This window comes from Coturnix japonica, chromosome 10 (assembly GCF_001577835.2).
Source record: "Coturnix japonica isolate 7356 chromosome 10, Coturnix japonica 2.1, whole genome shotgun sequence".
NCBI classification, from domain to species: Eukaryota; Metazoa; Chordata; class Aves; order Galliformes; family Phasianidae; genus Coturnix; species Coturnix japonica.
In genome coordinates, this window is record NC_029525.1 from 4,766,007 (window position 1) to 4,791,809 (window position 25,803).

Consider the following 25,803-nt stretch of genomic DNA (forward strand, 5'->3'; position numbering starts at 1 on the left):
ACTGCTCAGTGGTGTTGTAGAATGAGTTACTGTGGTAGGATAGAGCTCAAACAGCAAAACAGTTTTCAGCTCGTGTTTCTAGAAGAGTTCATGCAGCTGCCTAGCTCTAGATTGTGGATATTATAGGCTTTTTTCTTTAATTCTGGGCTACACATAAATCTAAATAATGACCTGAATTGTATCCTTGACTCCATAGGTAATATTGTGACAAAATAGGAATTTTTATAAAATGTGGAGTGTCTGATCTTCACCGTGAAATTAAGCACATCATATTTTTATATTGAATTAATAATGATCAATATGAAGTTTGAATTCACCAATATAGCTCTTGCAAACAACCTGGACTTGTATGGACACTGACATAATGTACAAGTAAATTACAGATGAAAAATTGTCCTCAACTATAAATACTTCCAAAATTCAATCTGTCCCCCAAATATTTATTAATTTGTTCTCATTAATTTTGTATAAATATTCAGAGACTGAGACAAGTGTCTATAAATATTACTGCTGTCTCAATAGAAGTTTCATGTCTGTCGTGTTTTCTTGTTCTAAGTTCTTATTTTTTTCTTTTGTTTATTTGCTTGCTTTTGGTAGGGAAATCTTCCACCAGATTATCATATCAGCCTGATAGATATCGGTCTTGTACTTGAATATCTCATGGGTGGAGCTTATCGCTGCAACTATACTAGAAAAAGTTTTCGGACTCTTTATAATAATTTATTTGGACCAAAGAGGGTAAGCATGAGTTAATTCTGGATGTGGCCATCATGCTGATGGTAAAATTAACTAGTACATGTTCCTTTATCATTGTGAAACACTACATGTGCAATGCTAAAGAAATGCTGTATGATGTAGTAGCAGTAGTAGTAAAGTTACGTAAGGATCCCACAAAACACTTTGGTTAATAGAAGAAGCCAGCAGATGGTAAATACTTTGATCTGGAGGTGAACCACCTCCTGTTTAAGTAGTTTACTATCCAAGTATTTCTAACTGCCATGTCTGATTATTTACTGCTTCCTTCTTTAAGCTGTACCTTGACGTTATAACTTGAACTGTAAACTGTATTGGTCGCATCAGGTCTGTTTTCCAAATAATTAAATAAGTTCCTGTAAGGATCTGCTCTGAGTATAAGCCTTATTTTACAAAAACCACTGCAATCTCAATAAAGCATTTCAGAGCCGTGGGCCAATTATGAGAATATCAAGTATGGACCCTTGTTAAACATTTTATTCTAAGCAATTAGAATAACTGTCTTCATTAACTTATTTAATATTTTTGTTTGAATTTGGAGTTTTTGAAGATCAACTGAAGTTTGCTTACAAAAAGCAAGTGCTTCAGATGACTAGAAGGCCACTGAAACCCCAAAGTAGCCAAGATACTGTATGTATGCATATATATAGAATACTACCTAATCGAACATACAATTAAGCCTTTTACAGAATATGTGAATCAGAGGCTTCATAATAGAACAGAGGAAATATTTTGATGGAAAAGATTTGAAGATCTGTTGTATTTCAGCTGAGTGTAGGATGAAAAAAAAAAAAACACAAAAAAAACCTCATTACCTTCCATCAAATACAGTTAAGGACAAGATTAATTAGTTATACCATTATTGATACAGTTATTTGAGAATGTTTTTCCTTTGCATTTTTTAGTCTTTGAATTTTGCCTTCTATCTAATTAATTTTCTTTTCTATTTTAATATTTAGCCAAAAGCACTTAAACTACTAGGGATGGAGGTAAGTTGGATTTATAGTAAAATACTGCTTTTATCAGTGCATTTTTTGTTACAGTTGTGCTCTTGCTCTTTGCTTCTTCTCTGTTGCTGTGGCTTAACGTAAATTGCAACTAGAGAGGATCTGTTTTGTGAGCAGCCTATGACGTGTTTCTGACTTTTCTTTATTGGTATGGTCCTGAGAGCTGCTTAAAGCTTTGCTTAGTAATCCGTAGGCAGTTTTCAGCTCTATTATGTAATAACACATTACTTGCTGGAATGTACTGTAGATTAAATAATTCAGACGTGAACATTGGTGATATTGAAGAAAGAGTATAGCCCAGCAGTACTGTGTGGGCAAATCCCCTTGAACCATGAAGTAATAATTAATACAAAAATGAGGCTTTATCATAGAGGCAACATTTAAGTGGAGTGAAAAAAAAAAAAAAAAAAAAGTTGTGTGTTGTGTTGTGGCATGTTAATGGCTGTTTTCCACTTGAAAAAGGTCTTTGCTAGCAGTGGGGGCTCTGTGCTTTGTAAATATGAGATGGAACTGAACCCAAACCCTGCCTCAATTACCTGCGTGCCTGCAGAAATTTAGAATTGGTCGGGATCAAGTCTGAGGGAGAGGCATTTTTTTTTCTGAAAAATGTATTAATATACAGCGGGAGGGTATTTACGTAAAGAGCCCAGGGACAGTTCTCCATGAAGTATACTTTTATTAATGCTTTCATAGTATTTGAATACAATATATATACGTACTGCTTGTGTTACCTTTGCTATATACTCTACCTGCAAACAAAAGCCTCTATTTCCCCAAGCAGATAAGCAGCTTTCTTCTCTACAAAGTCCAAGCTGTATTTAAACTCTGTGATCAACTTCCTGTTTTCTGAAGGATGAAAGCCAAAAGCTCAGCACCTCAGAAATGCAGCCATTTTTGATCAGTGTTGATCACAAGTAGGTTACTGAGTGCTTCCCTAAAAGCCTGTTTTGATTTTTCCTGTTACTTCCAGTGGGAAATATTGTACGTGGCACAAATTGAAGTGTTCTCTCCATGTGACATGGGTGTAGCTCACTCCCTTCTTCAAAGAAGAAGAAAAGTTGAAATGAAAAATTATTTTTTCTGTTGTTTAAGAGGTCAATAATTTCATGCATCTCCAATTTTTTGGCTCTCACTTCCAGAGATAAAAGCTTTAAAACAGGAAGTTTAGACTCATCAGTACTTTGTCCTTCCCACGCAAGGTTTTCTTTTGACTTGATTTTTCCTGGCATGGGGAGCACCCAATTTTTGGCCTTTCATTTGAGATTTTATGTTCTGTTCTTCAAAGATGTTTACACTTTATTCACTTGCATGCAGTTTAGGAACCCCTAAATTTTTTGTAAGAAATCGAGGTCAACACATGCAGTTCTTAGAACTGCTAAAACAGAAATGCTTACTTAAGTGTTGAGCTTTCAAAACCTGAGGAGAAAGGCTGAAGCCTGAATTTGGGTTTAAGTTGGATTGTTGTAATCAAATAGCGCTGAGATTATTAGGCTGAGATTTCTTATTTGAACAAAAACTGATTCATAGAATCATAGAATTGTAGAATGGCTTGAGTTAGAAAGGATCTTTAAGATCGTCTAGTTCTGTAGGATGGGATTTAGTTCCAGTCCTCTTCTGAGATTGGAATCAAGGCCTACAGTGGTGATAAGCTCTCTCTCTACACCTATATATGCAATGTTCTTCCTACATTATTTGAACCCTAATTTACCCAATCATGGTTTTTCTCCCTTCAGGATCCTGCCTCATTGTCAGTACTTCCCTTCAGTTACTCCCATGTTGGTTCCTGTAGTAATGGCCTATCCTCTCTATTCCTTTAAGAAACAGGATACTTTACCTTCTGTTTGCACAGCATACATAAGAGGAGATTGCTTATTCAAAGGTGAACACTCCCTTAAGTATCTTGTTGTTCTTAAGAATGCTATCTGCCTGCATTTTTCCCTTTGCATGTTAACCACTCTCTCTACCTGTATGTCAGTCTGAATACTGCTTTGAAACCTGTAAGATATGCAGAACTGTTCTTCAAGAATGGATACAGATATATCAAATAAAAGCTTAGAGTAGAACCTTTATAGTGAATTCAGGCTTGGTAAAGCTCCATTTACACTGCAGAAGAGAATTCATTAAATACTAATTTTTTATCACCCAACTGATGCAATTACATGTGCAGTTGAGATCCACTTGCAATGCAGCACAAACTGATGGCTTCAGAACAATAGGGTTCTCCTGTACATATCCAGGATAAGTGACTTCTAGTTAAGTGTGTGAAGAGTGGTTCTCTGAGTAAAACATTAACCTGTGTTAATTGTGCTAGCCCAATGCATGCTTTGTCACATGTTCATCATATTTTTATTACTACTGGCATTCATTACAGCAAGCAACAAAAAAAAGTGTAACAATTAATATCATAACCTCTCAATATGCACTTAGTTCATGGTGTCATCAATTTAGATAATAAAGATTGGTATTAAGAATTCTTCCTGTTTTCTTCCCAGGATGATGAACCTCCTACGAAAGGAAAGAAGAAGAAGAAAAAAAAGGAGGAAGAGATTGATATTGATGTGGATGACCCAGAAGTGAGCCGCTTTCAGTATCCATTTCATGAACTGATGTTATGGGCTGTGCTGATGAAAAGGCAAAAGATGGCACTCTTCCTTTGGCAACGAGGGGAGGAAACTATGGCCAAAGCACTTGTTGCTTGTAAGCTGTACAAATCTATGGCACATGAGTCTTCTGAAAGTGAACTGGTGGATGACATCTCTCAGGATCTGGACAACAACTCAAAGTTAGTAGTTATAGAGCATAGTATATGTCTACCTGATACAGGAAATAGTCTGACCTGCTGAGAAGCTTGATTTTTAGTACAGTTGATTTCCAGACTGTAGGTTCAAAGAATGCAGTCTGGAGCCTGTTTATCAACAGTAGACAAACCAGGTTTTTGGCTCAGACTCTAAAGGTAATGCTAGCAAGAAGACTTGCAGGTTTTGTTGTTTTTTTTTTTCTGGCTGTACATATTTTCTTCACCTTTTCTCTCTATAAAAATTGCTAGTTTTACTTGACAATGTTATTTTGAGGGTGTACTCATATGAATTAAGGGTCATCCAATGATCTAGTTAAACTGATCTTAAGATGTCATTTGGTGTAAGCTAATTCTCTCTAGACACTGAAAATTTGTTTGGAACTTTTGTAAACTATCCCAAATCAAGCCTGAGATTCTATTGTTCTTGTCCTTGTGTATAGAAAAAACATAACCCCATATGAACGAAGTGAAAATCCCAAGTGTAAGCAAACACAGATTCCTAAATCAAACTTCACTAGACTTATCTTGCATGTTACAGAGATTTTGGACAGCTGGCTGTTGAACTGTTGGATCAGTCCTACAAACATGATGAGCAGATTGCCATGAAACTACTGACCTATGAACTGAAAAACTGGAGTAATTCTACCTGCCTGAAGCTGGCTGTGGCAGCTAAACACAGGGATTTCATCGCTCACACGTGCAGTCAGATGCTCTTAACAGATATGTGGATGGGGCGACTACGTATGCGGAAAAACCCAGGCCTTAAGGTATTTCTGCTCTGCATTTGCTGTCAAAGATACACTTTGTCGCACATAACACTATATTATGTAAGGTGTATGCATATAAAAACTGGCTTATTAATTAAAGATGGTTTAAGAACACATCTGTTTTGGTTTTTTCCAAACTCGGGAGATCTAAGGAACATCATACTAGGATAAAGGAAAATGACTTGTCAAAGGCCTATGAAAGGCTTAATATGATTGGAATCTGAAAGCAAAGGTGTAGCTTTCAGTGAATGATGAAATTTGTTCAATAAAAACACGAAGCTCAGATTAAAAATTAGTTGAGTACAATCATAAATATCTGCCTTGTAGGTACACCCAGTGGGGTTAGTGAGAAAAGAATCTACACTTGGACAGATTCTTCTTAGTGTTGCTTAGTATTGTTACAGAAGACACAGAATTAAGATTCAGTTTTGATAAGAATGAGATGTGTGAAATTGTGTGATTTTTTATTCTTCTGTGATTTGATTCATTTGTACCTTGTACTGATTTTTATATTTCCGGATCAGTGGATCTGCAGAAAAAATTTAGAAAAGAGCAGTATGAGAATGCTGTCACAAAATAAAAATATGAGTGAGCCATTGATATGGAAACAGAGTGGTGTTTGTGTGTGAGAGCTTGTAGGTGAATATACTCTTCTTTGTTACATGATGTCGCTGCTGTTGTCCTTATAAAGGTCTGTCATGATGGTACTATCATCTGCTGTTTTGTAACCTGCAGTCCTCTCTTCTTTAACTCCTTTTCTGTACTTATGCCTGTGTTTTTATATCTCTGCATTCTCATATAGTAGAGCTCTCTGGGTGCTATCTGCACAGCTCCTTATACTTTCACAAGTTTTTTAACTATCAAAACTAATTACAGCAGTTGATTAAAATAACTGTAAAGTCCAGTAAGAAACCTGAAACGCTCTGTCAACTGCTACTGTATCATTCCATGGAATTTCTCTGGTCAACTCTAATTCTGCAGCACAATTGCTTACATGCAATGTATTCGTGATAATAGAATGTCTTTCAATTGACAGATTGTTGGTTACGCTTCTTAACTGCTACACATTATTTTTGTAGGTTTGGAGATAGCAGAGTATCTTGAATGCGATACAAAAGAAAAAAAAATGATTATCAGATTTGCTTTTTTTTATGAAACCTGATAGTTTAAGTAAATACTGCAGTCTAACTTGAATTTTTTTCTTGTTGTACAGGTTATAATGGGGATTCTTTTTCCTCCAACCATCCTTTTCCTAGAATTTCGCAGTTATGATGATTATTCTTACCAGACGTCACGAGACAATGAAGAAGGCAAAGAAAAGGAGGAAGAAAATGCGGTCAGTACTGGAGTTTATCAGGAAGTTGTAACAGTTCAAGAGTGCTAAGTTTTCTAACTTTTCTGTGCTGTGAGTCACATTGGATGAAATCTCAACTGGTTCAGTGAAGAGTTGGACTCCCAGGGCATGCAAATTATCTGTATATTTGCATAGATTTACTATAGTGAATAGTTCTTGGATTTTTAAAAAGTTAACAGGAGGTGTGTTGCTCAGAGGAAGCATTTTGTAGTTAATGGTTGGGATTATAAATGGGAAAAGCTACTGTTTTTGATGTTGTATGTTGGTGTAAATTGACAACTGTGGTCTTCTAGGATGCAAACGTGGATACAGGTTCCCGGAAAGGGGATGAAGAGAATGGAAATAAAAAACAAAACAGCCTTCCAATTGGAACAAAGATCTATGAATTCTATAATGCTCCTATTGTCAAATTTTGGTTCTACACAGTAAGTCATGGTGATTAAACTGATAGTGATCACTTTTCTCATGCCTATGAAAGTTAAGGCTTTAATAGCAGTGTAAAAATAGCAGCCACATAAAGCAAAAATAATAGTGATTTTTGTGGAATCTGATGAGTAAAGCACTCTCTTTATTTAGAGAAAAATGCAGAGTGAAATAGAACAAATAACTGTAGCTTATGCTGTCACTTACTAAAGCTCTTTCACGCTTCAAAGAAAGCTGCATGGTTCAGTCACTCAATATAAGCTAGTCTAGATCCTCTTGCTTTCTAAAGGCTTCTGGATCTAGTTCTGCTTTTAAATATACTTCAGAACCCAGCAAACAATGATGCAGTATCAGTGCTTGCCATTCATTCTGTCAAACGCAATCTTGATGGAAGCACAGATCCCTAAGGCTTAATAAATTCTTTTCTCCTATTTAAGTAATTAAAACCAATTTGAACTACAATCACCTCATTTTCTTTTTAGCATATCAAGAAGTTTTTCCATTTCATTAAAAAATAAATTTCTTGCTACTGCTGAATTTTGTGTGTGCCCTACGAGAGGGATACTGTTTTCATTTTATGCTAAATTAGAACTTGTGGTACCTTGTCTGTTGTTATATTATCTAGGCTTTTTGTTTTAGCACACTGAATAATTATCTATCTTTCTGAAGTCAGTGATAATAATTCAAAATATAAATCCCTACTGAATTTCAAATAAAAGTATTAAATATGATTTCATGGAGTAAAGAAATTACACTGTAGTATATTAAAAATGCCCTAGGGAAAAGGGGTCTAATTTAGAATGTTTTGGCGTTGTACTGCTTATTTCAACAAATAAGCAGTGAATCATACCCAGCTGCTGAAGGCCTGTGACCTCTACCAGTTTGCATGGCAGCTGTAGCAGCAAGAACATTGCAATAAGTGCACTTTCTTCAGAGAAGAAAAGCTTTTTCCTTTCACAAGTAGGTCTTCAGCACCTGAAGCTGTCATGCATAGCCTATGTGTTTGTATGAATGTCACAAAAGTCTATAAAGGGTTTATTTTTTATAGATATCATACCTGGGTTACTTGATGCTATTTAACTATATCATCTTGGTGCGGATGGAACGGTGGCCATCTGTCCAGGAATGGATTGTCATATCCTACATTGTGACACTGGCTTTGGAGAAAGTAAGAGAGGTAAAGTCTGGTCATACTTACATCACATAGCTCTTGAAAAGAAGTTCTTTCTTAGAGGTAGTAATAGCATAGATTTTTGCAGCAAGTTAAAAAGCCATGGATAAAAGAAGGTCACTATACTATGATTCTATGATTCTCATAATCACAAAGTCTTAAAATGCCTATTATGCAGAGATTTTCATTTATGACCCATTCCTATAACTTGAAACCTTCTTTTACTTGGTGAAAAGGTCAAGCAAAAGTGCCCTGTGGTCACTAATCACTATCCAGGAAAGGCACGGCCACAACTTGTGAAGCAAATCTGAGTGGATGCTAGCTGTTTACTTACTTGAGGAGAATGGCAGTCAGCCAATAGGTCTGACTGATCTGCAGATGCTTTCAGATGAGGGAGACAGCATAAAAACTTCCACTGTATTCACATGCTATTGTGCGGTTTGCACTTGGCCTATACTCTGATTGATAATTCCTGAATTACTAACCGTATTTGGAGATCAAAGTTATCAAACTAGATATCCTTGTTTAAATGTTATTGCTTAAATCCTATGACGACAACAAAAAAAGGCATATCTTAGCCAAAACAGAAACAAAGATGGAAAGGAAACGTTGCAACTAGCCACTAAAAATACAGATCATAGAATCACAGCTGTTGGAAGGGACCTCCAACAGAGGTCAGATTATCTATTCCAAGCCCCCTGCTAAAGCAGGATCCTTACAGAAGGTTTCACAGGAAATAGTCCAGGTGAGTTTTGAATATCTCCTGAGGGGACTTCACAACCTCTCTGGGCAGATTGTTCCAGTGCTCTGTAACCCTCAAATTAAAGATTTTTTTCTCATGTTCAGTTGAAGTTCCTGTATTCCAGTTTGTGCCCATTGCCCCTTGTTCTGTTACTGGGCACTACCAAAAAGAGCCTGGCCCCATGCACTTGACTCCTGCCCTTTAGATATTTATAAGAATTGATAAGATCCTCTCTCAGTCTTCTTTTCTCCAGCATAAACAGTTCCAGATATCTCAGCCTTTCTTCATAAGGGAGTTCCTCCCGACTCCTCATCATCTTTGTAGCTTTCTGCAGGACTCTCTCCAGCTTAAGCTCAGACTCTCTGCTGCTTAAGGCAAATTATGCTGCAAATAGGGGTAGTCCCTGCTGAATGTGACAAGACAGATCTTTTTCATGACTTCAGAAATGTAATTTCACGTTTTTCTTAATTATGTCTCTGTTAATTTTTATTTCAGATTCTCATGTCAGAGCCTGGAAAGCTGAGTCAGAAAGTAAAAGTTTGGCTCCAGGAATACTGGAATATTACTGACCTGGTGGCTATTTCAGTATTTATGATAGGAGCAATTCTTCGCCTACAGAACCAGCCTTACATGGGTTATGGAAGAGTAATTTACTGCGTGGATATAATTTTCTGGTACATTAGAGTACTAGATATCTTTGGTGTGAACAAGTACCTGGGACCTTACGTCATGATGATTGGAAAGATGGTTAGTAAATTATATATTTCAGAACTTCATGAGAAACAAAGGTTGATTATTGTTTTAAATAATAGTTTTGAAGGAGTTTTTCCTATCTGTCTAAGGCTCTGAGTAAAGGCTGTTAAAGAATTGCCATATGAACCTTGTGCATGCATGAGATGAAAAACTCTTTCAAAATACAAAGAAGATATTCAAGAAAGAGATACTTTTTTGAATTCATTTATTTTTTAAACTAATTTGTAAGCTTTTTCACTTTGCTGACTTTCTCCCTCTTATAATCATAGTGGTAAGATAATATCAACAGAACCACCAGTTGTGGACTGGAACTGATACAGCAATGATTACCATCTCCTTATCACCACAGAAAAACTGCTGAAAGAAGAGCAAAGTGCACTTGATATAGATACAGATTAGGGATAACAAGTTTATATTTTTGTATTTACCATGTTTAGTCTTTTATAAAACTATAAATCCATTATTTATTTAAATGACTTATTCCTCCCTTTTTATGTATGTTTAATTCATGAGCAGTAGTTAAATTTGAAGAACGACATCAGGAAAATTGTCCAGGAAAATGTGTGATACTTGTTCACTTTGCTGCACTTTGGCAAACAGATACACAAATGTCACTGTACTAACTGTTAATGATGAAAACATTTGTATGGTCTCTTTGTGCAGATGATTGACATGCTCTACTTTGTGGTCATCATGCTAGTGGTTCTGATGAGTTTTGGAGTCGCACGCCAAGCAATCCTGCACCCAGATGAGGAGCCTTCTTGGAGACTAGCTCGCAACATCTTCTATATGCCCTACTGGATGATCTATGGAGAGGTGTTCGCAGACCAGATAGACCGTAAGAGTAGAATTCATAGTAAGAGTCTGTTTCCTGTTTATGAGGCAGATGATCAGATCCAAATTAATGTTTGCTTTTAATTTGGAATTAGAGTGTATTTGTCCATTTGTGGGTTTTCTTATGGCAGACTCCAGTTTCTAATGACTTTTTTGTTCCCCACCTGCATTTCATAGTTTCATAGTTTCATAGTTTCGTGCGGGTTGGAAGGGACCTTAGAGATCATCGAGTCCAGCCCCCGGGATTTGAGCCTCTGTGTAGCAGAGCGGCACTTCTACCACTTGCGCCACAGGGGGGATTCGAACTCCGGGCCATTTCCTGCCTCTAACCAAAAAATCCCAGTTCAGTTAACACTGAGTGTGATATAGTCTAGAATATTTGACAGTCTGAGAGGGTAACAATATTAAATGTTCTGTTTACTTGCAGAGATAAGCAGAGATCATTCTTAAACTTTCTCTTGAAATAATATTTTACTAAGAAACAGTTCCAACTAAAGAATTAAAAAATAAATACCTCACACAGGAGCCAAAATAGACACAATAAACAGGCAACATGCTTCTCATCTCCAGCTGGTAGCACAAGCAATGAGACTCTGCATTTATGTTAGCATGGATACACGTATCTGCTTTTCCAGAAATGCTTCACTTTCACAAATCAAGCACGTTCTCATTTTCTACATCTGAGGAAGAGAAAAATTAAAAGTTAAAAATACATAAATAAAAATCAGCTTGATTAACTTCAGCTTTGGAAGAAGCATTTTATGTACAAAAACTGCGGATGAATACTGTCACTGTCATGTTACTGGTAGTTTTGTGTTAGCATTTGAAATTTGTACAGTCAGACATGCAGCTGGCCTTCTTTAGTGCATTAAGCACTTTGCACCTTATCTGAAACAATACAAGAAGTCCATGATCAACAAGTTAGTGTTATTCAACGTATTCTTAAGCATTAGAGAAGCTGAGCTGAGTGTCTTTCAGTACTGTGATTCTTTTACAATCCCCATTTAGGGGCTGGGGAGCAAATATCTATACTGCTATCGAAATGAGCTTTAGTGATATTGTACTGTAATGACATCAGGATCATGACTATTAATGGAAACTTAGCTATTCAGCAGAAACAGCTAGTGGACTGAAAGCTAAGATGGTCCTTAATAATAATAATAAGTGAGAAATGTTTCCTTAATAGCTGAAACAATGATTTCATGTGGTAACTTTGAGCTGTTTTGTGTTTGTGGTGACTATCAATTTTGTTTAGTTGCCTGAAATATTTTCTATATTTAAACGATCATCTGCCATCAGCATTTTGTGGTTTATTTTGATGTCATGAATTTGCTGCCATGTGTAACATTCGGGGAACACAAAATGAAAAGGAAATTGCAGAATACCATGCAGTTTTAACAAAGATGTTCTTTCTAACTATATGTCTCTACTGTCTTGATACTTGAGTTGTTTATACTTTCTTGGCAGCAAAACTGTATTTTCAATCATCTTCTTTGTTGTTTTCTTTTTGCTGTTTTTTCCCCCTATATTATTCTATTGTTTTCTTTCTCTCCTTGCTTCCTTTTTCATTTTGTTCCATTGGAATGCAATTCAGTCTATGCCATGGAAATCAATCGTAAGTCTATCCAGGGAGCTGATTATCGCATTTAGCTAAATATGTTCATTAATCGTTTTTCTTCACTAGATGCTAGATATTCACTAGACATTTGAATTATGTGGTTCATCTGATATTCACATGTGAGTTGTTTTCCTACCAAAATAGTTCTATCTGAAAAGAAGGGGAAAACTTGTAATATATGTTGCGCATCAGAAGTTTTAGTCAAGCTTATGTGATTGCTATGATTTGTTTTAAATTATCATACATGACTGTCATGTTACAAATAATTCCCTTCAATTATCTAGATATTGTATTGGTGGCTTTTTTAGCATTACTTTCATTGGCCCACATGAGTAATACTATGATCCATTTGACTTCCCTTTTGTATTTTCCTTAAGATAAAATTATGATTGTGAAAAATACAGAAATTTGGCATAAAAAGATCAGAAATTGAGGTTTTCTACTCAAGAACAAGTTAATAACTGCATACAACTTCATAACTTTTTTCAATGAAAAAAAAAAAAAGAGGTTTACTGACTTCTATTTTTTTTTGTTTTTTTAAATCATGAACAATTTCTGTCTGTGTAGCTGTGTTTGGTGTTTGGGGCAGATTTGCAGCTCTGATCTGCCAGGAAGCAACAAGAGCAGGGTTGGCACTAAGGATTAGAGAGAGCAGGGACCTAGGGTGAGTAATGCCCTCCCCAGAGCGACCCAGTCTCTCAGAGATGATTGCTGCTAATTGCTAACAAGACAAGGCAAGTAATAATCCAGGGTCTACCTAGGGAGTTCAGGTTGCAGCAAGAGAAGACAAGGCTGAAACAAAAGAAGGGTTTGTCCAGGACACAAGTATAGGTCCACCATCCATGAGAGAAATCTGATGCCTGCACACCTGGTGTAGCTTGGGCATACATAGGGCTTGTAGGTGTAGATCTCAGGAGAAGCTGTTTAGGGTAGTTAGGGCCCACTTAAACACTCAGAGCTCTGATGAAGGTATTATACATGCTCAACAATCTTGGATCACTAAATAAATCCAGTTATGTATTTGGAAAGTCAAGACAAGTTTAGTCAGAGGTGTTTTTAAAATGCTGTTATGAAAGTATACACGTGCACATTAAGATCTTGTCCTATACTGTTATGGTGGAAAAAAAAAGAAGCAGCTATATGAATTTGAGGAGAAAGCTACATTATGCATTAAACCTCAAGCCATGTAACCAGTCACTATTGTGTGAAATTATTTTGCATGCTGTAGTTAGAAGCAGAATTTGGACTAGAAATTATACATACTTGCCACTGAAAATAAACTGAGAAAATTTATTTGGTTTGGTAGATTTTACCCGAGTGTCATCATTAAGTGAGTCTGTTCTCAAGTGTCAGGAAATTTAAATACCTTTTCTGTCCTTTCTTCAGCTCCTTGTGGGGACAATCTTTACGATGAGGATGGTAAACGTCTCCCTCCATGCATACCAGGGGCCTGGCTCACTCCTGCTATTATGGCTTGTTACCTCTTGGTAGCAAATATTCTGCTGGTAAACCTGCTGATTGCAGTCTTCAAGTATGTAAATGATCGTGCATTCATTTCTTATTGTCAAGATAAAGGTTCAATGAGAGTCCATCAGCTGATTTTGCAAGGGTTTGCATTCGCACTCAAAATTTCTCTGTGAACATGACTAGTAAATATTTGGAATGGTTTATACACTGGGGAAAGAGTGGAAGAAAATTTGGTACAGATTTGCAGTGATTTAGACGAGAGAATGACTATCTACAGTTAGGGTCTAATAGATACTGATTTCAAGTATTTTCTTGATTTCAAGATTGTTCAAGTTTCAAGATTGTTCTGTAAAGATGAAAATTGAATCCACTAAAACCCATGTAAGTGATAGAACTCTTACAGCCACTGACAAACATGATTCTACCATAGATCTGCAGAATGAAAATCTGAACATCAAAAATAAGAGACATTTCCACTGCACCATCTACGCATCATCTGGCTTCCTTTCCTATTTTTCTTCTTACTTTGCTTTTATTTTAGAAAAAAAAAAAAGAAATGAAAGCCTTGCAGAGTTCCTGTGTCTCCCAGGAAAGGAGTGTATATTACCTTGAGCCAAGAGACAAGATGGGTGCATTTTACCAAAATCTATGGCTGCATTCGTGGCCAGTGCAACCAATGTGCAACTGTGCAAATTCATAATATTATTCCATAAATCCATGCTTAGAATTCTCTGGAGTAAAACTAAATGCATTTCTACTGCTTGTAATTTCTGCCAACAGTTATATGCAATAGTTATGCTTCATGTGTTTCCTATAATGACTTAGGAATTGGAAAATAAAAATAGGTAAAACTAATACATCTCCTTGCTAGTAACATTTTCCCAAAACACCTACTGAGAAAAGCAGGTGATTCCTTTTCAATTGCCATAAATATGCAGTGTTGCAGGGCTTGCTGGCATAGGTGATGGGCATCACAACCAAAGAAATAGTTCATTTTGTGCCCAGAAAGCTACAGCTCACAAAGCCTGTCTTTCATTTGATGTATTTAGCTTAAAAGGTCATGAATTTTAAAGTACCAAATGCCAGTTATACTGCTAGGGGGAAGGGGAAGCATCTTACAATGGTAACTATTATTGGCTGAAGAGAAGAAGGAATCAGCAGTTTGAGAAGTAGGTCATACTGTTAACTCCTGCTATCCTAGCATGGCTGCAAGGGGGTGAGATGTAGCTGAGGAATTCTTGCTGTGCAGGAGACACAGAATGAAATCAGATTGTCATTTATCAGTGTAAGTAATCTCATATTCTTAGCCAAAAGAAACAGAGTGCTTTGTGCACTCAAGAATTCTCCATTTCTGAAGAAGCGTTTTGTCTGGTTTTGTGAATATTCTAAAGATGGAAAAGAAATAGACACAAAAGATAAAAAGAGGAGGTGTTGATATCATCATCATCACAGAAGTGAAGTGTCCTAGCATATTTTAAGACAGCTTGAAAAACATCATCTAAGACACAGAACTTGCAAATTTTCTTAGTTTGTATTCTGTAACGCTGAATACTGTTATCTCTGGATTGAAAGCAGTTCACTGAATTGCTAGTAGAACTTCTTGATAATAAAACTCATTTTGCTGTAGAAATGATGAAGCTGTAACTCCCACAAACTTCCTTTTAAAAGAGTATGCACTATTTTTGAATTAAAAGTCTGAATGAACAAAGTTTAAATTTAGGGCATTTTGTAAAAACTTGAGGAATGTTCTATATAGGTCAAGCTGATTAGCATGTTAAAAGAAGAAGATGCGAATCTTCTGGGTTTAGAATGCAAAACGTTTCTCATGGATTTAATACCTTGTATAATATCAAATATGAGTATATACTAATAGAAATACTTTACAACCAAGCTCCAAAATACTAATTATCTGATTCATGAATTGTGCAAATTTATTTCAACTGAAGCTAAAGTGCTTTATATAGTAGAAGTAAATGAAGAAGACTCCTTTGGGTGGTGCAGACAGGATGCAGAGCACCTGCATTGCTACCTTCAAAAGGAGTAGTAAAATAATGAGTTTAGCTTAATCGTTAGTTCATCGAGTTCAGCTGCATCAATAAAGAGCTGAACAAAGCAAGTTGTGTGGCCTCGTTATTTAGTTTCTTCTTTTTTCAATGTATTTCTTGTTAAACGTTATGTAAACTTACAGGCCTAATGGAAAACATACCTATTCTCTTTCAGCAATACCTTCTTTGAAGTAAAATCAATATCCAACCAAGTCTGGAAGTTCCAGCGGTACCAGCTGATCATGACATTCCATGACAGACCTGTCCTCCCACCACCCATGATTATCTTCAGCCACCTCTACATAATCATCAAGCGAATCTGCTGTCGCTGCAAGAAGCGTGAAGGAGACCAGGATGAGCGTGACAGGGGGCTAAGTATGCAATGAATCTTCTCTGAATAGAGCTCTTTGCACATGGTAGCAGAAAGGAGAAATTTCTCTAATGACCAAGTATTAATTTTCTTCACATTTATGGTCCAGTGTATTTGCAGAAGCATGGGACAAATTTTATATCAGGCTAACAGCTGTTGACCTCTTCCTTAAGCATACGTGATGCCGTGCTGCTAATGAACACTTTCTTTTAAATAATTATATAGCATCCACTTAATCCATTTTCAACAAGTGCTCGTAGAGTTCATACACTGGACAAGGCAGATAGGAATCTGAAAAGAAGAGGCCACAGTTTCAGATGGCATCTGTACAGTCAACCTTGTGACTGTGAGCAGTCTGTGTACCAACACTTTCATTTCTCCATGCAACAGACCTATCTGTCATTTCACAGGAGAACTATGAGGATGTGAACATTCTACTGCTAACATTCTCTGCAATTATTGTTATTTTCATTATGTACTTCAATGAGATCATCAGATGCTCACAGTTACTCCCGTATTTCTACATTTCACAGGAAATATACCTTTTAAGTACTCATATGTTTGCTCTTGATTTTAAAAAAGGTGGGGGGCGAGGGGAGGGGAATGTGAGGGGAAAAAATGTAAATAATGTAAATATAACAGTCCCTACAAACAAAAAGAGAAAATCCAAATCGCAGATAAAATGTTCCCAAAAGCTTATGTTTCCCTTGGATTTTCTTTACTCAGTTTTAAGTTTTTGAATGTCTAATCCAAAGAATGTCTGGGAAACTGTTATATCAGATTATCTATTGCCTATAACTGGCATGCTTTATGAGCAATATTTGAATTAAGGAACAATCAAGCTGGCAAAGATTGTCTTATCCTGTAAAATCTGCTCAGTTTTGTTCAAAATGTAGCACTACTATTAAAAAGTTCAGAGGTCTGTGAGAAAATACAGCATACCGTGGATGGTCATAGAAGAAGATTATAGCCATAATGCATCACACTGCTTTCAGAGCCATGGCCATTTTGGCTAAGTACTCATTCCCTATCTAAAAAATCATCCATTTGTTAGTGCAGGAGCAGAATTTGCAGTATCCATCTGTCTGACATAGCCCCACTACATCAGATTTAAACTGACTGACAGATTTTAAGAAAAATTCTCATTTTTTCTTCTGTTTCACAGAGTTATTTCTAAATGATGAAGAGCTAAAAAAGCTGTACGAGTTTGAAGAGCAGTGCGTAGAAGAATACTTCCAGGAGAAAGAGGATGAGCAGCAATCGTCTAATGATGAACGCATCAGAGTTACCTCTGAAAGGTACCTATAAGAAAAACAAAACAAAACAACAGAAAAAAAAATGACCCAAATCTTGTCTAGAACAGTATACTGCTTTTTTGTCCCTTGTTATAACCTAAGGTACAAATGGCTTCAGACCTTTAAGAAAACCACGTCTATTTCAGAATCTGAATCTAAGGTCAATGTCAGTGCAGATGCATCTTTCACAGAATCAAGCTTTTTGTTGTTCCTGATACCACTAAGGCTGCTGGTTTGGGTACTTTCAGTGTTAAAAGCATTTTTGTTCAGAGTGAATTTTTTTCCCTCTCACCCAGCTAAGATCACAGTTTTGCTTCTTATCTGCTTGAGCAAAGTAGTGCGTGTTAAGATTCCAGCAGTTCATTCAAGCAAAATAAAAATGGTGGAGCTTATTGACAGAAGTACTGGGAGTTCTTCACTTACACCTATGGTTCAGACTACAGTCCAGCACTCAGAACAACCAAATTTGAACCTCTGCCACATAGTCTCTTAGATCAAGGCATCGAGCTATTCAATATGAATTTCCTCATCTAAAAGGCAGAGAATAGTCAAGTGCAAATGATGAAGCTGCTCTGAGGACTAGGTGATGTTTGCATATTGATGTGAAATCAAATAGTTACAATGGCAGCAGCACTTTCCTGTTATAACATTTGGCAGGACTGTTCCCAAAGGCTCTGCCTATTCTGGTAGTAGCTCTAAGTAGCTCAAGGGATGAGGTCTCTTATCACCTCCTTGAAATGATGAATAATTCTCCTTGTAATGGAAATGCTATGCAGTTTAAACACTTTTGCCTTAATCTTCCTCACAGTATTCTTTAATTATGAACCACTCTATGTATATATCTCACTTCCTTTTAGTATTTCTAATGAAGTTGTTCCATAAGCCATTTAATTCCCTAAAGATAAATATCTTTCTGTTGAAGTGAAGCCGTAAACATCTTGCAATGTTACATGTGAATTTTGAGAACAGAGAAGTAAATGAAATTTGCTACGTGTCCTCAACTCATTTCTATTACACTATCCATGGCAATTTGTCAAAATCCTAGGTTCTGTATCAGAGAATAAAGCAGGCTTGGTAAGCCTCACTGATTCACTATGGTCTTGTAGCCACAAACCAGATTTGCATAATTCTCATGGCTTCTTGCTCCAAATGCTTCATCATCTTTTGTGTGTGAGAGCAAAAGAATGTTAATTTAATTTCCACAGTTGATTCTGTACTGCACGTTCTCTAAGTCACATCCTAATGCCTGGCTTTTATATGCATTCTTCTACAACCATCAATTCCATTAAGAACTAAATGATACAAAATAATAAATAAATACATAAAGGAAAAGAAAATAAATTCTGCTCTCCTTTGCTCTGATCCTTAATTGGAAGGTATTTCAAGAAATAGAGTAATCCCGTAAACAATAGCATGTGTTCTCTTCATACAGCCGCAAAACCTGTTTTACAACATGCCTTGATGCTATTTTAAGACATCCAGTGAACATGCCTTTAGAAGGTATTTTTCTATAATTAATTGGTGCTTCACAATGAAAGAGGATTACTGAATGTGAAGTGGGTGGCACATTCAGAGAGGAATTTAATAGTAGGCTCTAACAAGGTGCTGCAACTCTTGTACTGTCCTGGCAGGTAGATAAAGGCAAAGTTCAAATAGCCCTCTAATGTAGTCAGAGAAAAGCACAGATAAAATGCAAATGCACAAGCACAGGAACAAGTAATGAGTTATACGTAGCACAGATTTCTGCCATAAGAAATTAGTAGCTGGTGCCTATAATGGGTTACTACACCATCCCAGTGTGTGTTTTATGCTTCCTCTTTTATACCCAACAGAGTTGAGAATATGTCAATGAGGCTAGAAGAAGTGAATGAAAGAGAACATTTTATGAAAGCTTCTCTTCAAACAGTTGACCTTCGACTTTCTCAGTTAGAAGAGCTGTCTGGTCGGATGGTGAATGCTCTTGAGAAGATGGCAGGTGTTGACAAATCTGAGCTAACGTATACACGTTCACGGGCTTCATCTGAATGTGATGCTGCATATCTCCTAAGGCAAAGTAGTGTCAACAGCTCGGATGGCTACAGCATGTACAGATACCATGTTGGTGGTGATGAGTTAGCATTTGATGACGGCACCACTCCAATGTCACCAGCCATAGGATCACGTAAAAAAGTCCATTCTGTTGGTACAAAAGAAGATGGAGCAGACCCAAAGATGCTGGTTCCAGAGCACCATACCAGTCTCCATTATACTTCTAATGCTAATGCAGTGACCCCAGCAGATTACAGTACATCTGCATTAGACGTTGCACAGAATATTTCCAGTCCCCATTCTGGCTCAGGTGCTTTGGGGGATGAAAACCAAGGGATTTTGAAGAAGGATGAAATAGCTCCTCAAAGTTTAAACCGGATGGATGTTATTATGAACAGACAATCAGTACCAAGATCAGATCTTCAGAATACTCAGCTGAAAGTAGAACGGACCAAGCTAGAGGCAACCATCTCTTATCCCTTGGACAAATCTAAAGCAATGCGCTATTTTCCTCCTGAAACATTCAGTGCTTGTCAAACTACTATGATGAAGTCCAGGAGCTTTATATTTGCACAGGGTGGAAAGCTGGTTGGAGGGGTAAACAACTGGACAACAGAATATAGTACCATCATGGATCAGGTGTGCCCTTCTACAATTGAGCAGTGGGCCACAGAGTGGAAATATGAAGTTGAACAGCAACTTTCTCAAGAACGTCCTCCAGAATACCCAGGTATTATCTCTGAAGCAGAAAAGCAAGCAGAACAGAAACAGTTACACATGGACACAGATGATGACAGTGATGTTGGTGAAGCAGGTCTTAGTGCCTCTTACGCCTCTATGCCTGCCACTGTCAAAACTCAGACAGAGAACTTGTTATCAGTAAAGCCAGAAAGGACTTCTGGGTTCCGGTCAGTACGATCAAAGAGTTTGCACAGCCATTCTCGGAAAGCCAAGACTATAAAGGACAAATTAAACAGACCAGGACATGCCAGTAGCGTAACTAACTTAGTAGTGGCATTTGGCAGTGCAACAGAAGAACAGAAAGCTAGACAGGAAAACGCGTCCACAGAAACTGAGTGTTGAAATGACTTACAGCCCCTGATTTATTGACAGTCAAAAAAGTAGTGCAGCTAATTGAAAAAAAGATGGAATTTTTAATGAGTTTATACAGAATGATGTTGCATACATTTGTTTCTCTTCATTTTTGACTTATCAGGTGCGTGTTCTCAAATACATTCTTGCTGGGTCAAGTGAAAGAGAGATCTTCTCTCTAGGGCAGATATAATAGCAGGCTGGTCTGCAGATGGTAACAGCGTTAATCTTTGTTCCATTTCCACTTCTCTTGTAAACTCATTTACTGATAGAGTCTTTATAAAAGCTCTTGAAAGGACAAGACAATCATTTAATAATTTAGGAAATATTTTTTCTTCTTTATCAGAAGACTTCTTAAACTGCACCAATTTTTAACCAGCCATTGTTTTTATCCTCACAGAGCTGGTTTCTTTGTGGCCATTATGTTTTCAAATCAAAACAAAATTGTTGAATGCATGGAAGAATTATGTAGTCCTATTTCACTTGTTTCATGCATGCTTCTTAGGCAGTACTTCCAGCAAGGAAGAACACAGCAGCTTCTACCCAATAGAATACTGTAAGTGGAAAAATACAATTATGTTTGGAAAAACCTGACCTGGAATACTGTGCATACAGGTATTCTTGACCTGTCCTTGAACTTGGCTGACATAGACTGCTTTCAGGATCGTATCTGTCTCTGCCCCAAAGCATTCTGGCAGCCTTAAACTTTTGAAAAACAGTCATCGTAGTTTCAAAATGTTTAGAGAGATTTTCAGTATTTAAAGTATAGGTTGATTTCAATAACACAAATCCAAGATCTGCATTAGTGTTTTATATAAGCAGGGTAACGATAGAATCCCGTGGATAGAAGGAAACTGTTTTGCCTACAAGAGAAAAAAACAAATGGGAAAGGTATTCTGATCAGGTGAGATCAGATCACAGCCAATCTGCATTTGAAGTAAATCTACTGTGACAAATTGATCTTCAGTTTTGCAATTTCATTATGACAATGCACAAGGAACAAGAGCTTCTGTGAGTCAGTTTCAACAAAAAATACATTCTACGGATGAGAAGAGGAATTCCATGTATTTCCTTGAGTCCAAATCAAAAAGAAATTTTGATTAAAAAAAGCCCTCTCTACAGAGCAAGTATATTCTATCACTCAGCATCTAAGACTGGAAATCCACACCTCTAGTTACAGTTAGCCAGAGCACTTGTCTCAATGGTAGCATTCCATGTGCTGAGTTTTGATAATTTCCTTCCTAATAGTATGATTTTTCATTTGCCTCATTCTTCTCTGCTATATTTTAGGAGTTTTGTTTTCCTAAATATTCAGCCCCTCTCTCTGCAGGAAACACATAGAAAAGAAAGAAAAGAGGTTTCAACTGTGTTAATTGTTCACAGAGTACCAGTCACAAGTTTACACTTAATAACAGTTAGTACTCATTCATTAACTATTTTTAAAAGACAGAGTTTCTTTTCTTCTCCCCCCCACATCAGCTCCTCATTACGAGCACTGCAGTACTAATGCTGCATACAGCATACCAAAATACAGAGATTGATGTGAGACTTTAAAATGTACTGATGGCACCAGATTTTCATTATTTGTATAATATTTTCTTACTCCACTTATAACTACATTTTGAAGCATTGCTACCATGCTGCTTGATCACGGTGACCTCATAGACGTTTCCAAAAGTTCAGTCATGGTTACCAGACATTTCTGCCAGCTTGGTCTTATGAGCATGTTTACTGGTTTCACTGTTACCAGAACAGTGTTGACATTTGTTTTTCATGAGGGCTTCTTTTTTTTTATTCAAGTTTAGGGAACGTGACATTTTATATAAACAGAATGACATTTGAAATTGTTTCACTTCCATGTTTACTTTTGTGTTACCTTTCTATGCAACTACACAGCTATTTTATATGCATGGTTAATATATCCTCCAATTTGTCAATGCCTTTTTATTGTTTGCCTGCATGCTCACCAGGAACTAATTCATCAACAAACACAAAGGGATGCAGCTATTCAGCACTTTGCTAAACAAGCAGAATGCATTGTGGACTGCAGTACAGTGTGTTGCATGCCTCCTGTTACATTGTGTTTATAAAATCCGCATTAAATCATGCTTTGTTTGACCAGACATTTAGTAACTTTGTAATGCAAATGATAAAAACTGGCATGTAGTTTTCAAACAGCATTTTACCATTGTATTTTTTTTCTTCTCTTGTGCAAAACATTTGTAAAGAAGTCATACTAAGAACATATGAAATTAATTCAGTATACCAGACTGACTGTAGGGATACAAAAACTCTTCACGTACTACTTCTTATGCAGCAGAGGCTGAACGTTTTCTAAGCAAAGTTTTTTTTACCACTAGCCAGTAATTTTCCATGACATTCTCTATACAGGCTTGGATATTTCCTGAATTACCCTCACCTGTGCTCCCACAGCTGACCTGAAACTTGCCTCAGCTGATTAATCAGAGGTTCAGGCTGTGATTACCAATTTCCCATACAGGTAATTAAGTGGATTCACTGTACAGTATCTTGCAACACTGACTTATCCTTCTTCTATCTCAAAGCAAATATTTCAAACACATTAACTAATTGGAATGTAGGCAGGTTCTCAATTATACCACCTGGTTCTAATTATTTCATTTTATATTGCATCACTCTGGGAATATTTTGACTTGGCCTTCGCAAGCCCTATCTTATTGCAGTCACCCTTTTCCATTTGAAAGGCTGGATCTAGATACCTGAGAATGAAAAAAGTCCGTTTGCCAAATTATTTAGTAGTGAATTCAAATAACCATTGGATTCTCCCAGACGTGGTCTCTCCTGATTGCTTCTCTGGACCCTTTCTTACGTTCTAGGCTTGCTGAGATGATACTGCTGCAGGGGGAAAAACAGTAAGGTAAAATTCACATGCACATACTTCCTACTATCTGCCCCTTGTTCTTATATGTTTTGCTTACACCTGCACTGACCTTTTAGATCTGAGAGTCACTGGCAATGAGAGCAGAGGTGAAACAGTGCCAGCTGTCAGCATTCCCTGGGTTGCTTGTCTTTACCTAGAGTGTGTGTGATGGTGGTGGGGTCTTTTCCCTCACTCTTTGCTTGCTTTCTTAGGAGCATTCTTATGTTTGTTAACAAACTGAACAGCTTGGGTTTTTTAAGTCCATGTTACGCCTGAAATTTCTACATGTTGTAAAAGCTGCCTTCACAGATGAACAAGCCAAGGCACAGCTCCAGGCAGGTCGAGGCAAGTTCAGATAAAGCACTCCTGACAAACCTGAGGCCTTGCAAAGTCAGCATAATGACTGTGGCCTGTTAGTGACAGAGGAAATGCTCTATAATTGGGCTGGGAGGCTACCTTAGACCAGAAGGTGCTTTCCTCTCCCTACAGCCATTGCAGATAAAAGCTTTACTGCATGCAGTGGTCACCTGAGCTGGTATTTCAACTTAATAACCAAATGAGATCCAGCATCAAGCAGAAAGGCAAACAGATGTAAGGCTCAGTTTGACTGGGTTACTGAATGCTCATTTCGTCCAGTGTCAGATCCAGAGAGGCTGGGCAGTCAAAAACCAGTAGGCACCAGTAGCTCAGATTCCATGCTGACAAACTGCAGACTTTAGAGTAATTCCCTTAAAACTGCAGTCTTCTACTTCTTTCAACTTCTAGCCTAATCCACAGAAACAAAACTTGATAGTGTAAAACGGTACTTGTTGATGCCCTGCATCTTTACATAAGGTAAGTCTTCGTAACAGGCTTTAAATAAATTAGTGTTTGCATTTGTTCGGCCAAAGCAGTAAAGATTTGGTGTTAAAGAAAAAGGAATTGCATAACAACATCTTCCTGCTCCTCCTTTGTCTTTACAGCACTAAAACCTGTATGAAACGAATGCAGTGCTTCATCCTCTGTGATTCTAGATGTCAGCATTTCACTTTCTTTGCACTAACTGGATTGCTTTGCTTAGTAAGCTATTACCTCATCAGACCAACAGACTTCAAACGTTACTATGAATTAAAACTGTTAATCTGAGAGTCATTATCACATTACCTATGTTAAACAGTGCAAGCCAAGATGGAACACTGTACCAATTAAAAGCTCCAAATAACTCCAGGCAAGTAACACATAGTGATTAACAAGGAAAGAACCTTTCTACAATGCAGCAAAGTTCACCATCATGAAACCTCCACACTTGAGAATATTACCTCCTATTTACAGATATGACTTTAAAGTAGGTGGGATTTTTTTGTGTGTGATTTTTGTCCTCCTGGGATACCTCAAGAAACTAAAACCTTTGCATAGTTTTTATACGTTTTGCACATCCTGGCCAAGAGTATCAAAGTTGCTGCTTTGTGTAAATAACATTTAACAGATTCTTCCGTTGAATCTTCAAAGACACCCAGAAAAGAGACTTTCTTAAGACTGCTTAAGAAATTTCAATTATGGCATAATGGTTATTTTCCACAGGAGTTAATACAGACCTGTAGGGCTGTTGTCCTCACAAGACTCCAGCAAAAGCTCCACATTCCTGACTTCAAGTTATGGCAAATTGAGTGTGCAGACTACTGAGTGAACAAGCAGGGAGATGTCCGAGTGAAGTAATAAACTGCCACGTTTTCAATGAAATATATAATAAACTTTCATCAATGAATCCTTGATTTTGCAGAATTGCTACATATTTGCTGTAGCTCTGACCACATAGCTAGGCTGTGATATCACATCACACGTATATCTTTGTGTCCTGGAGTTCAAATCAATAGTTGAACTATTCTTCATCATGCTGTGAAACCTTTAAGTTGCCACAGAAATACAGGCCTGGAAGAGACAGATCATCAACACTAAGGTGAGTTCAGCACCGCTGCGATAGCATCAGTGGCAGATGGTGGTCTAACCTGTTCCTGAACACCTCTAATGAAAGCCATTCTGTAATCTGCTGAGATCAAAAAGGATCGTTTTGAAAGTCTGTTCTCATTTAACCATAGACCTCCAGCACTGCACAAGCCAAAGCACTTCCCTAACCGCAGAGCTGATTTGTGAGGTTTTTCCAGAACTTTCAGGAAGAAACCTAAACTGATGTGCAGTCAGTGCAGCAAGTTATGCACCACAGCTGTAGGTAAGCAGATAAATATATTTAATACCTCACTCTTATAAGCAATTTGCTCTGTATATGGAGCCTCAGGAAACTGCCACTCAGCATGTGGGGTCTGATACTGCCAGGAAAACTGGCCAGACTGGTCTGGGGTAACCGTGACAGTGGAACAGTGGAAAAGGGTCTTGGTGAATCTAGCTCACAGC

At 37.3% G+C, this 25,803-nt stretch overlaps 1 protein-coding gene and 1 long non-coding RNA gene across 7 annotated transcripts in view; one reads left to right on the forward strand and one right to left on the reverse strand.

Annotated features, from left to right (window-relative positions):
- LOC107318643 overlaps positions 1 to 13,698 on the reverse strand; it is a 27,953-nt gene extending 14,255 nt beyond the window's left edge. The window contains exons 1-3 of one of the 3 annotated variants that reach the window (XR_001557421.2): positions 13,586 to 13,698; positions 11,116 to 11,281; positions 8,159 to 8,258 (exon numbers count right to left, since the gene is read on the reverse strand). This is a non-coding gene — a long non-coding RNA (uncharacterized LOC107318643). Of the gene's footprint in view, positions 1 to 8,158; positions 8,259 to 11,115; positions 12,689 to 13,585 lie in introns of those variants that run through there. The other 2 variants (XR_001557419.2, XR_001557422.2) reach the window with 2 other exon arrangements.
- TRPM1 (transient receptor potential cation channel subfamily M member 1) overlaps positions 1 to 22,693 on the forward strand; it is a 92,038-nt gene extending 69,345 nt beyond the window's left edge. For 2 of the 4 annotated variants that reach the window (XM_032446871.1, XM_032446872.1), the window contains exons 17-29: positions 598 to 738; positions 1,713 to 1,742; positions 4,253 to 4,542; positions 5,096 to 5,324; positions 6,538 to 6,660; positions 6,972 to 7,103; positions 8,150 to 8,278; positions 9,510 to 9,761; positions 10,431 to 10,623; positions 13,606 to 13,750; positions 15,907 to 16,106; positions 17,267 to 17,399; positions 19,229 to 22,693. In XM_032446871.1, coding sequence (XP_032302762.1) covers positions 598 to 738; positions 1,713 to 1,742; positions 4,253 to 4,542; positions 5,096 to 5,324; positions 6,538 to 6,660; positions 6,972 to 7,103; positions 8,150 to 8,278; positions 9,510 to 9,761; positions 10,431 to 10,623; positions 13,606 to 13,750; positions 15,907 to 16,106; positions 17,267 to 17,399; positions 19,229 to 20,507 — 3,276 coding nt within the window. In that variant the 3' untranslated portion in view covers positions 20,508 to 22,693. The remainder of the gene's footprint in view (positions 1 to 597; positions 739 to 1,712; positions 1,743 to 4,252; positions 4,543 to 5,095; positions 5,325 to 6,537; positions 6,661 to 6,971; positions 7,104 to 8,149; positions 8,279 to 9,509; positions 9,762 to 10,430; positions 10,624 to 13,605; positions 13,751 to 15,906; positions 16,107 to 17,266; positions 17,400 to 19,228) is intronic. The other 2 variants (XM_032446873.1, XM_032446874.1) reach the window with 2 other exon arrangements.
- The last annotated feature ends 3,110 nt before the right edge of the window (positions 22,694 to 25,803 follow it).